Source organism: Oncorhynchus masou, chromosome 8 (assembly GCF_036934945.1).
Source record: "Oncorhynchus masou masou isolate Uvic2021 chromosome 8, UVic_Omas_1.1, whole genome shotgun sequence".
Taxonomy (NCBI): Eukaryota; Metazoa; Chordata; class Actinopteri; order Salmoniformes; family Salmonidae; genus Oncorhynchus; species Oncorhynchus masou.
In genome coordinates this window covers 30,671,659-30,690,435 of record NC_088219.1, presented here as the reverse complement: position 1 = coordinate 30,690,435, position 18,777 = coordinate 30,671,659, and the positions used below count along the sequence as shown (strand labels likewise).

The following is an 18,777-nucleotide window of genomic DNA, read 5'->3' as shown; positions in this document are numbered from 1 at the left end:
TTGTGATAAAAGCCCGTTGTTTTCAGACTTGATGCACCGGTACCACTTGCGTGCAGAAGCAGAGTACAGTCTATAGCTTGAGTGCCTGGACTCTAAAGATTTTCCAGACCTTCCTTTCACATCGCCTGATATAGAGGTCCTGTATTGCAGGGAGTTCGGCCCCAGTGATATACTGGACTGTCCGCACCACCTGTAGCGCCATGCAATTGAGGGGGGTGCCGTTGCCATGCCAAGCAGTGACGCAGCCAGTCAAGATGCTTTCAATAAAGCAGCTGTAGAACCTCTAACTTCCTGATTAGAGAAGAGGCGCTGCCACGCCTTCTTCATGACTGTGTACTTGTGAGTGGACCATTTGAAGTCCTTAGTGATTTGGACACCGATGAACTTGAAGCTCTCGACCCGCTCCACTGCTTCGTGTAGTTCACAAACAGCTCTTTGGTCTTACGGACGTTGAGGGAGAGGTTGTTGTCCCGACATCACACTGACAGGTCACTGACCTCCTACCTGCAGCCTTTCAAAGCACTTCATAAATACAGATGTGAGTACTACAGGGTGGTAGTCAGTGTAGCATGACGTTTTTGAGTTCTTAGTAACAGGAATGATGGTAGTCATCTTAAGACATGTGGGGATTACAGCCTGGGACAACTAGAGGTTGAAAATTACAGTGAATATGACTGCCATCTGATCTGCGCATGCTCTGAGAATGCAACCTGGAATACCATCCGGCCCCACGGCCATGCAAATTTTGACCTGATTAAAGACCTTACTCACGTCGGCCTCGGAGAGCGAGATCACCTCTGGGTTCATGTATGGTACGGTGTTGTTGTTTAAGCGTGCATAAAATGCATTGTGTTTGTCTGGAAGAGAGGGTGGGTCTCTTTTTAAATCTGCAATGACTGTAATGATCTCCTGCCACATGTGATGGGCGTCGAAGCCTGTGGAGTACGATTCCACCTTATTCCTAGATTGTCCTTTTGCTCGTTTGATGACCCTGGAGGATGTAGCGGGACTTGTTGTACTTGTTCCTGTCATGGGGGGGGGGGGTCTTGTCTGAAAGCCATGTTTCAGAATAGCAGAAAATATTGCAGTTATGAGAGTCCCATTTGTAGCAAATCCACAATCGGAGGTCATCCATCTTATTTTCAAGTGAATGGAGGGAAGAGGTGGCCAGTTTTACCTTGGCCTTTATCTTGCCAGGACTCCCCCTCTCCGGACTCTAATGCCGGCATTACCTTCTGCAGACCCCGAAAATTGGATCAGAATTAGAGAAAGAGCCCAGGACAGATGAGTCAAAGTTGAAGCCAAAATTGGGGTAAGTAAACTGCCGACCTGATTTCCAAATGTTCTTATCAGTTATAAGAAATGATAGAGGATGAATTTTGTGAAAATAAAGTAAAAGATAAACGCCAAAAGAATCACAAAATAGCAATGTCGGGTCGGAGCTCGCATCCAGCACGGTGCCATCTTATTAGCAAAGAGAGAGAAACACACACCAGGGATTCCATTATGAAAATGAGGCACCGGTAATTTGACCGGCAGCATTTAAATTTACTGGAACCATATGCATAGGGTGCGTAACTTGATTAGGGTGTACACCCACGCTGCTCAGAATGACAAAAAAAAAACAATCACATTTAGATGATGGTCAATCATCTTTTACAGAACATGCAAGTTGAGGATGCAATGACGTATCCTTACAGCACACTTTGAAGATGTTAGAATAACTGTCCATATTCACTTTCTCAGCCAACAAGTACGAAACAGCAAAATCAAGAGCCTATGCATAGGCTGAGTGTGATTTTCACATTTGGGGAAGCACATTTTCACCATAAAATTGCACCTTTACAATAAATCATGAACATGCATCATCACACGCATCCTCGCATTTGCAGACTTATGTAAGAGAGCCTACTATTCGTAATGTGATGAGTATTTGTAATTATTATGGATCCCCATTAGCTGCTGCCTCTTCCTGGGGTCCAGTAAAATGAAAGCAATTACAGTGCATTTGAAAAGTATTCAGACCGCTTGACTTTTTCCATATTTTGTTAGATTACAGCCTTATTCTAAAAAGGATGAAATTGTATGGGTAGGACTCTAAAAGCTTGGCACACCGGTATTTTGGGAGTTTATCCCATTCTTCTCTGCAGATCCTCTCAACTCTGTCAGGGTGCATGGGGAGCATCACTGCATAGCTATTTTCATGTCTCTCCAGAGATGTTCGATCGGGTTCAAGCTCTGGCTAGGCCACTCAAGGACATTGAGACTTGTCCCGAAGCCACTCATGAGTTGTCGTCTTGGCTGTGTGCTTAGGGTCATTGTCCTGTTGGAAAATGAACCTTCGCCCCAGTCTGAGGCCCTGAGCGCTCTGGTGCAGATTTTCATCAAGGATCTCTGTACTTTGCTCCATTCATCTTTTCCTGGATCCTGACGCTAAAAAACATCCCCACAGCCTGATGCTGCCACCACTATGCTTCATCGTTGAGATGGTGCCAGGTTTCTCCAGACGCTTGTCATTCAGGCCAAAGAGTTCAACCTTGGTTTCATCAGAACAAAGAATCTTGTTTCTCATGGTCAGAGTCCTTTCGGTGCCTTTTGGCAAACCCTAAGTGGGCTATCATTTGTCTTTTACTGAGGAGTGGCTTCCGTCTTGCCACACTACCATAAAAGGCCTGATTGATGGAGTGCTGCAGAGATGATTGTCCTTCTGGAAGGTTCTCCCATCTCCACAGAGGAACTCTGGAGGTCTTTCAGAGTGACCATCGGGTTATTGATCACCTCCCTGACCAAGGCCCTTCTCCCCCGATTGCTCAGTTATGCCGGGTGGTCAGCTCTAGGAAGGGGCTTGCTGTTTCCAAACTTATTCCTTTTCAGAATGATGGAGGCCACTGTGTTCTTGGGGACCTTCAATGCTGCAGACGTCTTTTGGTACCCTTCCCCAAATCTGTGCTCGACACAATCCTGTCTCGGCGCTCTACAGACAATTCCTTCGACCTCATGGCTTGATTTTTGCTTTGACATGCACTGTCAACTGTGTGACCTTACATAGACAGGTATGTGCCTTTCCAAATAATGTCCAATCAATTGAATTGAACACAGGTGTACTCCAATGAAGTTGTAGAAACATCTCAAGGATGATCAATGGAAACAGGATGCACTGAAGGTCAATTTCTAGTGTCATATCAAAGGGTCTGAATACTTAAATATGTAAATAATACCTAAATATGTAAATAAGGTATGTCTGTTTTGTATTTAATTATGAATGTATTTATTTGGTCAAATATTTTGTATTTTACCCCTTTTTTTAAACCTGAATTTTGATCTTGTCTCATTGCTGCAACTCCCCAACAGGCTCGGGAGGCAAAAGTCGATTAATGGGTCCACCAAAACATGACCTGCCAAACCGCACTTCTTAACAACAGCCCGCTTAAGCTGGAAGCCAGCCGCACAAATGTGTCGGAGGAAACACCATTCAACTGACGACTGAGGACAGCCTGCAGGCACCTGGCCCGCCAAAAGGAATCGCTAGAGCGCGATGAGGCAAGTAAAGCTCTCCCAGCCAAACCCGACCCTAATCCAGATGATGTTTGGCCAATTGTGGGCCGCCCTAAGGGACTCCTGATCACGGCCGGGTGTGATACAGCCCGGGATCGAACCAGGGTTTGTAGTGATGTAGTGCCTTAGACCGCTGCGCCACTCGGGAGGCCCCTCTTTAATTTTAATAAATTTGCTAACATTTAAAAAAATAAATGTTTTCGCTTTGTTATTGTGTGTAGATTGATGAGGAAAATGTTTTACTTAATACATTTTAGAATAAGGCTGTAAAGTAACAAAATGTGGAAAAAGGGAATGGGTCTGAATACTTTCCAAATGCACTGTATAATTAAAAACGATTACATTACACAATAGATTTCATAACACATTAGCTGTGTGCCACTAACCTACATCACAAAATCTATGTGTACGTGTGTGTATAGTGCGTATGCTATCATGTGTGTGTGCCTGCTTGTCTCTTTCACGCTGTTCCATAAGGTGTATTTTATCGGGGGTTTTTTATTATTTTTTTTATCATCTGATTTTACTGCTTGCATGAGTTACTTGATGTGGAATTGAGTTCCATGTAGTCATGGCTTTATGTAGTACTGTGCGCCTCCCATAGTCTGTTCTGGACTTGGGGACCATCAAGAGACCTCTGGTGGTATGTCTTGGGGGTATGCATGGATGTCTGAACTGTGTGCTATTAGTTTAAAAAGACAGCTCAGTGCATTCAATATGTCAATCATTCTCACAATTACAAGTAGTGCTGAAGTCAATATCTCTTCTACTTTGAGGCAGGAGAGATTGACATGCATACAGTAGAAGTCAAAACTTTGGACACACCTACTCATTCAAGGGTTTTTCTTTATTTGCACTAATTTCTACATTGTAGAATAACAGTGAAGACAACAAAACTATGAAATAACACACATGGAATCATATAGTAAGTAAGCAAAAAAGTGTTAGAGATTATTCAACCACCCTTTGCCTTGATGACAGCTTTGCACACTCTTGGCATTCATGATTTAGTCACATGGAATGCATTTCAATTAACAGGTGTGCCTAGTTAAAAGTTAATTTGTGAAATGCATTTGAACCAATCAGTTGTGTTGTGACAAGGTAGGGGCGGTATACAGAATATAGCCCTATTTGGGCTATAGCCCTATTTGGTCAAAGAACAGCTCAAATAAGCAAAGAGAAACAACAGTCAATCATTACTTTAAGACATGAAGGTCAATCAATGCGGAACATTTCAAGAACTTTGAAAGTTTCTTCAAGTGCAGTCAGAAAAACCATCAAGCGCTATGATGAAAGAGGCTCTCATCATGAGAAACGCAACAGGAAAGGAATACCCAGAGGACAAGTTCATTAGAGTTACAAGCCTCAGAAATTGCAGCAAAAATAAATGTTTGAGTTCAAGTAACAGACATCGCAACATCAAATGTTCAGAGGAGACTGCATGAATCAGGCCTTCATGGTCGAATTGCTTGCAAAGAAACCACTACTAAAAGGACAATAAGAAGAAGAGGCTTAATTGGGCCAAGAAACACAACCAATGGAAATTAGACTGGTGGAAATCTGTCCTTTGGTCTGATTACACCAAGTTTGAGATTTTTGTTTCCAATCGCTGTGTCTTTGTGAAACGCGTGGTAGGTGAACGGATCATCTCCGTATGTGTAGTTCCCACCATGGAGGTGGTGGTGTGATAGTGCTTTGCTGGTGACACTGTCCGGGATTTTTTTAGAATGCAGGGCCTACTTAACCAACATGGCTACCACAGCATTCTGCAGCGCTACGCCCATCCCATATGGTTTGCGTTTCGTGGGACTATCATTGGTTTTTCAACAGGACAATAACCCAACACACCTCCAGGCTGTGTAAGGGCTATTTGACGAAGAAAGAGTGATGGAGTGCTGCATCAGACCTTGCCTCACAAATCACCTGGCCTAATCCCAATTGAGATGATTTGGGATGAGTTGGACCGCAGAGTAAAGGAAAAGCAGGCATCAAGTGCTCAGCATATGTGGGAACTCCAAGACTATTGGGAAAGCATTCCAGGTGATTGAGAGAATGCCAAGAGTGTGCATCAAGCTGTCATCAAGGCAAAGGGTGGCTACTTTGAAGGATCTAAAACATATTCTGATTTCTTTAACACTTTTGTTTAACATGATTCCATGTGTGTTATTTCATAGTTTTGATGTATTCACTATTATTCTACAATATAGAACATAGTAAAAATAAAAGAAAAACCCTTGAGTGAGTAGGTGTGTCCAAACTTTTGACTAGTACTATATTATTAATGTTGGCTCTCCATGTACATTTAAGGGCCAGTGGGTCTAGAGGGAAGCCGTGCTTCCCTGTTCTGGCCAAATTGTAATTTTACTAAGTCAATCATTGTGGAACCTGACCACACGGCTAGACAGTAGCCCAGAAGCGACAGAACTAGGGCCTGTTGGACCTGCTTTGTTGACAGCGATGTTAAGAAAGCAGCGCAACGCTTTCTTATGGACAGGCCTCTCCCTATTTTAGCTCCCTATCATTATGTTTTGACCACGACAGTTAACAATCCAGTGTTATTCAAAAAAGTTTAGTCTTCTCAACTTCTACACTATTCATTGCGAGATTTAGTTTTAGTGTTCAGTGAAAGATTTGCCCCAAACACAATGCTTTTCGTTTTTGAAAAAATGTAGGACTAACTTAATTCTTGCCACCCATTATTAAACTGACTGCAACTCTAAGTGTTGCAGTGATTTCACTTGCAGTGGTAGCTGACATGTATAGTGTTGAGTCATCAGCATACATAGACACACAGGCCTTACACAGAGCAAGTGGCAGGTCATTAGTAAAGATTGAAAAAAGTAAGGGGCCTAGACAGCTACCCTGAATGCATCACTGCCTGGGTTGTGTTGGAGAGGCTTCCATTAAAGAACACCCTCTGTGTTCTGTTAGACAGTTAGCTCTCAATGCATAGCAGGGGATATAAAGTTATAACACATATGCTTTTCCAGCAGCAGAATATGATTGACAATGTAAAAAGATGCACGGAAGTCGAACAAAACAGCTCCCACAATATTTGTATTATACATTTCTCTCAGCCAATCAGTCATTTGTGTAAGTGCCGTACATGTTAAATGCCCTTCCCCATAAGTGTGCTGAGAATAAGTTGTTAGTTTGTGAAATAGCATTGTATCTGGTAAAACACCATTTTTCCCAAAAGTTTACTAAGGGTTGGTAACAGGCTGATTGGGCAGCTGTTTGAGCTATTCTTGGGAAGAGAAATTACTTTTGTTTCCCTCCAGGTCTGAGGGCACACACTTTCCTGCTGGCTTAGATTACAGAGATGGCAAATATGAGTGGCAATCTCATCCACTATCATCCTCAGTAATTTTCCATCCAAGTTGTCAGACACAGGTGGCTTGTCATTGTTGATAGACAACAATATTTTATTTTTTTACCGCTTCCACACTCACTTTACGGAATAAAAACATACAATGCTTGGATTTCATAATTTGGTCAGTTTTGCATGGATGTGTCGGTTCAGAATTTGTTGTTGGCATGTTATGTCTAAATGTGCTAATCATGCCAGTGAAAAAAAATCATTAGTGCAGTTGGCAATATCAGTGGGTTTTGTGATGAGTGAGCCATCTGAATGAATGGAGTGGAGTTTGTCCAAAATTTAATTGAAGGTGCTCCAAAGCATTTTACTATGATTCTTTATATAATTTGTCTTGGTTTCATAGTACAGTGTCTTATTTTTGTTCAGTTTAGTCGCATGATTTCTCAATTTCCAGTATGTTTGACAATCGGCTGTGCAGCGAAACTTATTTGCCATCCCCTTTGCCTCATCCTTTATGGGTGTATGCTTATTAGTAACTGGAATAAACGATTTCAGAAATGTGTCAAGTGCAGCATTTGGTTTCTCCTCATTACACACCACAGACCAGCAAATATTCTTTACATCTTCAACATAGGATTCACTCCAAAACATATTGTATGACCTGTTATACACTATATTAGGCCTAGCCTTTGGAACTTTGGTTTTCCTAGATATGGCCACTAATATGATCACCACATCTGATAGATTTGGATTTTGCTTTAGAGCAGATTTCGGCAGCATTGGTAAAGATGTGATCAATACATGGTGATTTCATTCCTGTGCTGTTTGGAAATAACCTGGTAGGTTGACTCATAACCTGAACCAGATTGCAGGCACTGTTTACAGCTTGAAGGTTTTTCTTGAGTGGCCAGTTGAAAGCCAGTCAATATTTAGGTCACCCAGAATATATACCTCTGTTGACATCACATACATTGTCAAGCATTTCACACATATTATACAGACACTGACTGTTAGCACTAGGTGGTCTAGAGCAGCTTCCCAACAGAATGGGCTTTAGGTGAGGCAGATGAGCCTGTAGCCATATTACTTCAACAGCATTTGAAATCACATCCTTTCTAAGCTTTACAGAAATATGACTGAACATCAACTGCAAAACATCCACCATTGGCATTTGTCTCTTCAGAAGATGTTGAAACCATGTATTGCTACCACTGTGTCAAAGATTTTATTTAAGTGAGTATCAAAGATAGCCAGTATATTAATGTTCTGTTACTAGCAAGTTACCGATTTAATGAACCTTGTTTCTTAGGCTACATGTTAATGTGGACATTTTTTAGCCCTTTTCTGGGATTCTTGATTGTTTTTATTGCTTTACAGGGAGGCATATCAAAAAGGTAGACATGACAGTGATATTTATGTTTGCGCTGATAGTGCAGGGTGAGCTGCACAAAGTGGACTTCCTACATGGGCAAACCGACTCAGTAAAATTCATAGGTGCATGATTACTGCATATAATAGCTCTAGGATTGACAGAAGCATTCAGATTCAGATGTGATTACTTACATTATGACTGCCAACACTTCTGGGACAATGTAAATCTACAAAAGCACTACGACAACTAAGCGACATAATGGTAGGGGTTATCGGAGCATGGCTCGGGTCACTGATAAGTCATTGTCTCAAGGTAGCCTTGAAATGCACAGACAGGGTCCAGGAGCCAGGATGATTTGGATGGACTCCATCATTCCTGTAGAGCATCTTCTGTTTCCAAAAGGTGTCAAAGTGACCTATAAAAGTTATGCCAACAGAGATACAGTAATAATTAATTAGGCTATTTAAATTTGGCATTTTAATTACATTTACTTAGGGAAAGCTACCCTAGCCTTATGGACACGCCACCTACGAGCCAATGTTAATCTACTATCCCCATAGTAGAAAAGTTGACCTATTCTACAGATCAGAACATTCACCTTAACATTTTGACAAACTATTACTTTTTAACATTATTAGCGCAGCAACGCTCACAATGCAGTAGTCTACGCACAAATGAACATTTGGCTACCGGGCAATGAAAGAAAGTTGAAAACCAATAGTAAACAATAGAAATAGGCTACTGGCTTCATTGGCATATGGAAGTCTTTATAAAATAATTGCCTCCACGGATATAGTCGGATTTTGCCTAGGCAGCTTTGAAGCAAGGTAAAACTTGCCTCATAATATGTAGTAAAACATTCAGGTTTCAAACAATTAAGTAGCTATATGTTTTCAAAATGCATACTGCCTCCAGCTCATTGCAAAGTGGTGTGTGACGTGCTGATGAAGCCTACCTTCCGTTGCCCATGCATTTAAAATGGCGAATGGGAAGGGCGCTTCAATTACCAGCTGAGAAATAAAAATAGCAGCTCTTTTAATCATGGCCAAAAAAACGATTAACACACGATTGCATTTAGAATTGTTGTACAATGATTGGGCTTATAAAAGCACAGTGACAGATTTTCAGCTCAAAGGCTCTGTATCTAAATAACATACATAACAAATATACACACAGGCCAATTTAATTACACTAAATTATGCAAATTACCCCATAGACATAAGCATGACTGGTCAAATTGTATTTCCATCCATGAATAGGTTAAAAAGCATTATTTCACAATGAGATTTTTTTCCTTCTCCTGGACAATTGGCCAGTGCCAATTAGATAGAGATATATATATATTTACCGGCAAACAGAAACCCTGACACACACACACACACACACACACACATATACACGACAGAGAGTCAAAGACAGGGGAGGAGGACTGGAGAGGGCCATATCTGTTCTGTAGGATTTGACTGGAGTGTTTGAGAGCATGATTTCTCTAACCACTAACCTCAACACCACTGAGAGCCAAGACAGCACCTCTGCCTCCCGCCACCGCAACCTTACAGCATTCTATCAAGCTTTGTGTTTCTGACTCAGTCAGTTAAAAAATATATATATATTTTTTTTTTTGCTTTGGAACCTTAGAAGACATTAAAGTTCTGCTCCTTCTCCAGCCACTCCAAAAGCTAATAATTTTCATAAGGAGCATCTTGAGCACAAACACCTCTCCTCCAGATAGCTGGGGTTCAAGAAGCCAGTCTTCAATCAATACGCATCAGATGAGCTCAGTGTCTGGGGAGGTCTGAACCTGGGATTGCAATCCAAACACGGGGTGATAGAATAGAATAACTTTAACTCCACCCCTGTGCTATATGCTGGTCTCTAGGGCAAAACTAAAGGTCGGCCAGACAACAAGGGAGGGCTTCTGCTGGCTAATAAAACAGCCCACTTTATGAATGCATAACGATCCATGACCAGAGGGTTGCTCAGCAGGAAAAACATTCATTGGTAGCAGCCAGCTTCCCTGTGCTACACAATAGAGGTTGGCCGATTAATTAGGGCCGATTTCAAGTTTTCATAACAATCGGAAATCTGTATTTTTGGACACCGATTTGGCCAATTTTTTTTGCACTTTTATTTAATCTTTATTTAACTAAGCAAGTCAGTTAACCTCTAGTGACACCCCATCCCATGAACGGGACCGTTGTCATCATCTGACACTAATTAGCATAACGCAACGGACATAAATATTCCTAGAAAATATTCCTATTCATTAAAATCACAAATGAAATATATTGAGACACAGATTAGCCTTTTGTTAATCACCCTGTCATCTCAGATTTTATAAATATGCTTTACAGCCAAAGCTAGACAAGCATGTGTGTAAGTTTATCGATAGCCTAGTATAGCATTTTGTCTAGCTAGCAGCAGGTAACTTGGTCACGGAAATCAGAAAAGCAATCAAATTAAATATTTTACCTTCGATGAACTTCGGATGTTTTCACTCACGAGACTCCCAGTTAGATAGCCAATGTTCCTTTTTTCCTAAATGTTTATTTTTGTAGGCGAAATAGCTCCATTTGTTCTTCACACATTCTTCACATATTCTTCAACATTAATGCGTAAAACTACGTCACAATGCTGTAGACACCTTCGGGAATACAGAGAAAGTGTAATCTGGTTGATAGCCCATTCACTGCTCAATAGGGACGCATTGGAACGAAGCACTTTCAAAACATGGGGGCACTTCCGGATTGGATTTTTTCTCAGGCTTTTGCCTGCAACATCAGTTCTGTTATATTCACAGACAATATTTTTACAGTTTTGGAAACTTTAGAGTGTTTTCTATCCTAAGCTGTCAATTATATGCATATTCTAGCATCTTGTCCTGACAAAATATCCCGTTTACTATGGGAACGTTATTTTTCCAAAAATGAAAATACTGCCCCCTAGTCACAAAAGAAGACATTCTTATTTTTCAATGACGGCCTAGGAACGGTGGGTTAACTGCCTCGTTCAGGGGCAGAACAACAATTTTTACCTTGTCAGCTCGGGGATTCAATAGTGTCCTGCGTTGCATATAATCGATGCGGTGCGTATCGTTGCTCCAATGTGTACCTAACCATAAACATCAATGCCTTTCTTAAAATCAATACACAGAAGTATATATTTTTAAACCTGCATATTTAGCTAAAAGAAATCCAGGTTAGCAGGCAATAAAGCGATGGTAGGTACCAGCAGACTCGTAAGTGTTCATTCAAACAGCACTTTCGTGCGTTTGCCAGCAGCTCTGCTGTTTATGACTTCAAGCCTATCAACTCACGAGATTAGGCTGGTGTAATCGATGTGAAATGGCTAGCTAGTTAGCGGGGTGCGCGCTAATAGCGTTTCAAACGTTAACTCGCTCTGAGACTTGGAGTAGTTATTCCCCTTGCTCTGCATGGCTAACGCTGCTTCAAGGGTGGCTGGTGTCGATGTGTTCCTGGTTCAAGCCAAGGTAGGAGCGAGGAGAGAGACGGAAGCTATACTGTTACACTGTCAATACTAAAGTGCCTATAAGAACATCCAATAGTCAAAGGTTAATGAAATACAAAATGGTATAGAGAGAAATAGTCCGAGAATTCCTATAATAACTACAACCTAAAACTTCTTACCTGGGAATATTGAAGATTCATGTTAAAAAGGAACCATCAGCTTTCATATGTTCTCATGTTCTGAGCAAGGAAGTTAAACGTTAACGTTCTTACATGGCACATATTTCACTTTTACTTTCTTCTCCAACACTTTGTTTTTGCATTATTTAAACCAAACTGAACATGTTTCATTATATATTTGAGGCTAAATTGATTTTACTGATGTATTATATTAAGTTAAAATAAGTGTTTATTCAGAATTGTTGTAATTGTCATTATTACAAAAAAAAAAAAATTGTCCGATGAATCGGTATCGGCTTTTTTTGGTCATCCAATAAATCGGTATCAGCGTTGAAAAATCATAATTGGTCGACCTCTACTACACAAGCACAGTTCAAAAGGTCCCCCTCCATAACTGTCTATAGGATAAATTCCATTAATGAATTTGTAAGTGTCACACACACGGATCGGTAGTGGCCAATGAGCACAGGCGAGGTGGGTGCAACCGATAAGTGGATGGACTGCTTCGCGGAGGAGTGTTGGGGAGTCATTGTGGATGGATGTACAGTGCAGTGTATTGTGAGATGCTTGTCTGTGGACTGTTAAACTAACAGTGTAACAGTAGGCTGCATTGCCTCATCTGGGCCTCTGAGGTCAAGAGAGAATGGCGATGTATGTCACCCAACAGGACAGAAAGAAAAGCCCAGTCCCCTAGTGCAGTCTTGACAGCTTCTCTACATTTCTAGGAAGAGTTGTCTTCAGTGATGATGCAAATGATCTAATATGCTCCACGTTAACTCTATTAGAATGTAGAATGTGTTTGTATTACAGAGAATCCATAGACCAGTAGAATAGAAGGGAATAAGTGGTCGTTTGAGATCAGGTGACACCACAAAACATTCTGCCCAATAGCAACTAGGCAATTGTCCCGTTGAAGAGCTAGCAAAGTTATAACGAATTAAAGGAGCTGCAATGCTGCACACTTCTAAACCCCTCTTGCCTAATAATTCCCATTCAATACGCCAGTCATTGGCAGAAACTGGAGGATAATTCCTCTGGTGCCTTTGATCCTCTCCAGTCTGTTTACAGGGATTCTCTCAGAGACCCAGCGCCATGCACAGAAATAAAAGTCGGATCTACGGGAGCAAAATCTTTCCAAAATGATCATCTTGTCGCCGTAAGCCAGCGCATTACAAATCCATGTCTGTGCTGCTGTGCGGTGCTGTGGCGTTGATGTCTCTTTTTCTCTCTCTCCTACCAGTGGAGCTTTTCCAGTCCCGCTAATTAAGACAAATCAGCTCACTCAGCTTGAGCAGTCTCTCCCAAGTACCAGACAAAGAGGGAAGACAGGGTTGACCCTGGGAAAAAAGAGGAGTCAAATTGCGAGGAACATTTCTCACGGACGTTTAGAGTTAGCCTGGCACTCCATATCACGCCCAGCACCTTCACCATCAATCACCTAGAACTAATGCAGCCAAGAAAGAGATTCTGTAGCCTTGAGAAGTGTTTGGGTCAAGCGAGAGAGAGCCGGTCGTTTTATGCAGCTGCTCTTTTCTAGGCTGGCAGGTTGGTTGGTGTGTGTATGTGTGTGTGGTGTCAGAAAAGCGGAAATGATGTCTGCATTTAGAGGAAGCAAACATCTGTGGGCGCTGCCAGAAAAGAAACTTTGGATTCTATCCACCAGCATTCAGGGCAAAACAAACAGCAACCCTGCCGTCAATGAAGAGCAAGGGGAACACAGTTTGTCAGCGCGTCCAAACCAACTGCTCACTGCAGATCCGAAAATGAACTAGGCACAAATGCAAGGACAAGAAACAATAAAAAAATAATAATAATAAAATAAATAAATAAACTTCTTGGAGACTTTGAAAACTCAAGAACCTTCAAGTACTTACAATCCCTGAGGGTCATGTGGTGAAATTAAATCACTCCTGGATTCAGTCTGTGCTGAACAGTCCTCAAAGGCTGTGAAGGGCGGTAGGTAGCCTAGCGGTGGATCGAATCCCTGAGTCAACAAGATGAAAAATCTGTCGATGTGCCCATGAGAAAAGCACTTAATCCTAATTGCTCCTGTATATCGCTCTGGATAAGAATGTATGCTAAATGCCGTAAATGTTTTCTGGAATTGACCTCCTGGAAGAGGACGTTTCAGCAGTGTCACGGGTCTACAGAAGACCATGTTAATGAGCTTTTCCATTATGAGCTGCAAGGTCACCTCCATGGCTACAGCTGGAACATGTGCCTGTGTCCGACAAATATGTTTACCGCTGTGCTAATTCAATGTACCTTTCCTCATCGAGATTCTCATCTGATATGAACGCCAACGTTTGTTAAACATTGAGAATTATAACGAGTGGACTGTTCTTTTTGCCTCTAGGAGTTCAGTGCTCAATACTAAACAATTTAGTGCCACTCTGCCTGTCTGAGAGACTGAGCTTGCACTGAGGGGGAAATTTAAAAAAATATATAAAAAATGGGGAGAGAAATGAAGTGGACCAGGACTAAATTGAAATGAAGAGGCTCCCTCAGCGCTAATATGAATGCTCCTCAGATATTGGATTTCCCAGTTTCCCATTTGGACTCTCACAAATGAGAAACTGTACTCACGGTCAGCGATGTACTCTGCGGGTGTGGCGGGCACAGCTGGCTCTGCGGGTACTTCCTCTGGCTTGGTTGCCATGATGGAGGCAGCAGCAGCAGCGGCTCCATTACGTTCCTGCTGGGTTTTCCGGATCAGCGCTGCCAGTGGATGGTCTGGGTCCATGACTTGGAGGGGCTACAACACAAATAGATTTGGTTAAAAGGCTTAAAACTACTGGTCAGCATAACCCCCAACAATTACATTTGAGTCATTTAGCAGATGCTCTTATACAGAGCAACTTATAGGAGCAATTAGGGTTAAGTGCCTTGCTCAAGGGTACATAGACAGATTTTTCACCTAGTTGGCTTGGGGAGTTGATCCATTGACCTTCCAGTTACCGGGCCAAAGCTCTGAACCACTAGGTAACCGGTCCCAACAATAGGAAGCTATAGCGGTGAAACTGAGACACCTCTGGCTGATGGAGAGGACAAACAACGCAAGACAGCGTAATGGTTCTAACTAGCTGATACATGTTATGACCTACTTATTTAGCATGAAGTTTGGACTAATATACTAATTGAATAATATGTAAACATGTACACTGGTGATTTATACAGGTGTTTCTAGCCTTGTGTGTGCAATAAGAGTTGACATACAAGTTATCAAAACCCTTTAAAAGAACAGACTAAAGGATCTAAAGGAAAGATGGGACTCTTGATATTCAAGTATATTGGGAAAGAAAATCAAATGTACGTTTAAAGGATTGAGGCCTTTTTAAATTTGGGCCGAAAATCTGATCACATTGGTTTATTTAAGAGCCTTTTATCTCGTCATTTATTTAGCGCAATTCACTCGGAATTACAACAAGTGACAGTGATTAAACATACAGAATATTAAATCAAGAGATGAGGAGAAAAATACTTGATGGTAGCTCATCCTCAACCACAAAAATCTAAGCACTTTGAAGTGAGACACACTTTGAAATCAGGCCCAATTATGCTGTTGAATACAACAACTTAACAGTAATGTGTGATTAATTCAAAAGTCTATGGGCTTTTGAACATTAAAAACCTAACCATGGTCTAATTAGCAAATGGTCAAACCCTATAAAAAAAAAAATACAGTATAAGCCATTAGACAAATTGTGGGCTGGCTTGAACGGGCAAAGCCCGTATGGATGGGAGATAATTGCTCTAGAAAGGCCCTGAGAGATGAACTAATTCCATAGTTTTATGGTTTCTTTATTCCCTACAAAACCAAGATAACTATGTCTAAATAAGACAGACCAAAGCAATATGGTGGGGACTTCGAGTGCTTTTCACAATAATGCTTTCTCATATCCAATTATCTCAGCTTAGGCTGGGGGATGTCAACCTTTGTCCTATCGCAGGCCTGGGCAATTATTTTCATGGAGGGCCATATTAGAATATATTTTTGCCATCGCAGGCTGGAATCATATTACAGGATCATGTGTATGACTGTGTTGACAGATATATCTACTGTAAATCACATCCAGATATGCTACTTATTTTACATGAACAGAAATAAACCACATCCATGTTCTCCTTTTGGTAGGTATTTTCATTATTCAACATGCAATGAACTACACGGAGGGAAAAGTACACTGTGCATTCAGCACCCAGGACAGAACTCTTGTCAACAGGTATACACAAAAACACATGAAAGAGAGAGTGCTCAACATTACATTTAAACAACTCAATCAGTATGAGGAGTGAAGCCTCTGATGGGCATTGACTACATCAGTGTAGTCGGGTATAGTATAGTTGTAATGCACAGAATTGAGGTGAGTCAGTAAGAGATGATCTGTGCCTTGACTTGCTATATTTCATCACTGAAAATGCCTGTTCACATACATACGTTGACGCAAACAGTACAAACATCTGAGCACGACTCCTAATCTTTGGAACGTTTTGTTCATCGAGAGATGCTTAAAACCTTGTCAGTGACATTGGAGAACTATTCAAAACAATCACTGCATCAGACTGGAATTCAGTTAATTCATGAGTACCATGATGTCCACGGTGAAGGCAAAATCAGTCAACAATTTGTTATCTTGCAGTTGAGGGAAATACACATGTAACTTTTCAAAACTCAGTCCCAGCTTTGCCACACATTTATTAACCTCCAATAAATATTTTCCTGTGGTTGTGCTCTTCATCGACTGCACTGATGCAAGCTCCTGCGTAATTTCAGTGTCTGGGGGTATGCCTTGTAAGAATATCAACAACTGCGTCGCGACATGTCCATAACTGCTCTCATCCAGGGCCAACGAGAAATAGGTGAAATCCTTTACCATGTCTTTCAACTGTTGTTCCATATTCATTACGATGGCTTCAACACGCCGTGTCACTGTTCGTCTTGACAGGGAAACATTTTCAAACAGTTCTTTCTTGTCGGGGCAAGGTATTACTGCAAAATCAATTAAACTAAAACAGCAGGTAACCTAGTGGTTTCGATGTCCACTCTTGCACGAACACCCTATTTTCATGGTCTACTTTCCATTTCTTTGAAAAACACATTTTTGCACAATTTCTAGCGAGCTACTATTTGTAACTGTGACGTGTGTCAGTCACTGTCTGTCCTCGTGCAGATGTTATTTATATGTGCCTTCAAAATAAAATGTCCCAAAAGCGGTGGGAGTTAAATCATTATACAAAGGCGAGTATTCATTGGGCTTTTAATTTGAAAAACATTTAAGTCATTTAGCATTTAAGTCATTTAGCAGACGCTCTTATCCAGAGCGACTTACAAATTGGTGAATTCACCTTCTGACATCAGTGGAACAGCCACTTTACAATAGTGCATCTAAATCATTTAAGGGGGGGGGGGGGTGAGAAGGATTGCTTTATCCTACCTAAACAAATACGTTTTTCAAAACTTTACTATAGCAAATTCTTTATGTAATCTGAGCATGATTCCGCGGGCCGTATTGAATCAGGTCCCGAGCCGCATACGGCCCCAGGGCCGGCCTTTGCCCAGGCCTGCCCAAACATGATTATTTACTCATAAAACGTGATACACATTTTTGTATTATTTTTTAACCACCGTTTTCAGAAATAACTAATAATTGCCTCATCGTCCTCAATCGTTTATAAGGCTGTGATTGAGAATAGCCTATACCTATAAACTCCGACTTACATTCTTGTTCTTTTTGAAAGTAGCAACACCTTCTTAGGCTATTGGAATATTTGGGAAATAGGCTACGGTTCATAGCTTTAACTTGGACATTTGGTTTTCCGTATCGCATGGAGGGATAATTTCTTTCTTAATAAGCTTAAACTTGTCATTAGATTTTTCTATTGGCTATTGACATTTTTTCATCTATAAATATTAGTCCCCTGGCTACCATACGTTTTAAGGTTATTCAAACTACTTTTTGAGATGGAACTCATTAGTTTAATTAATTGTTTGATCAGGAGAAAGCAATGCAAGCATAAAATGATGAAAGTCCAGTCATATTCTTAGCCTATCAACAAGAGAGAGAGGGGAATTTTTATATTTTATAGTTAGACAAGATAGTTAAGGAGTGTCCAATATACAGTGCATTTGTAAAATATTCAGTTCCCGTGACTATTTCCACATTTTGTTATGTTAGTATTTAATAAATTTGACGTTTTTTTTCTCTTCAATCTACACACAATACCCCATAGTGACAAAGCAAAAACAGTTCATTTTTTAAAACGTATTTTAATTTAAAAAAACGTAAATATCACATTTACATAAGTATTTAGATCCTGTACTCAGTACTTTGTTGAAGCACCCTTGGCAGTGATTATAGCCTCGGGTCTTCTTGGGTATGACGCTACAAGCTTGGCACACCTGTATTGGGTCGTTTCTCCCATTCTTCCCTGCAGATTCTCTCAAACTCCGTCAGATTGAAAATAGTTGTGCAGCGACGCTCCCCATCCAAAGTCTCTCCAGAAATGTTCGATCAGGTTCATGTCCAGCCTCTGGCTGGGCCAATCAAGGACATTCAGAGATTAGTCCCAAAGCCACTCCTGCGTTGTCTTGGCTGTGTGTTTCATGTCATTGACCTGTTGGAAGGTGAACCATCGCCCCAGTCTGAGGACCAAGATTGAACACCTTTTTCTCCCCAATTTAGTGGTATCCAATTGGAAGTTACAGTCTTGTCCCATCACTGCAACTCCAATACAGACTCGGGAGAGGCGAAGTGCGTCCTCCTAAACCCAACCCGCACGGCTTCTTGACACAACGCCCACTAGGCCCGGAGACCAGCCGCACCAATGTGTCGGAGGAAACACGGCATACCTGGCGACCGTGTCATCGTGCATTGCGCCCGGGC

At 41.3% G+C, this 18,777-nt stretch overlaps 1 protein-coding gene across 2 annotated transcripts in view; it reads right to left on the bottom strand.

Annotated features, from left to right (window-relative positions):
- Nucleotides 1-18,777, bottom strand: part of LOC135544518 (splicing factor, suppressor of white-apricot homolog) — a 140,887-nt gene that overhangs the window by 103,594 nt on the left and 18,516 nt on the right. For both annotated transcript variants that reach the window (XM_064972191.1, XM_064972192.1), the window contains exon 7: nt 14,480-14,648. In XM_064972191.1, coding sequence (XP_064828263.1) covers nt 14,480-14,648 — 169 coding nt within the window. The remainder of the gene's footprint in view (nt 1-14,479; nt 14,649-18,777) is intronic.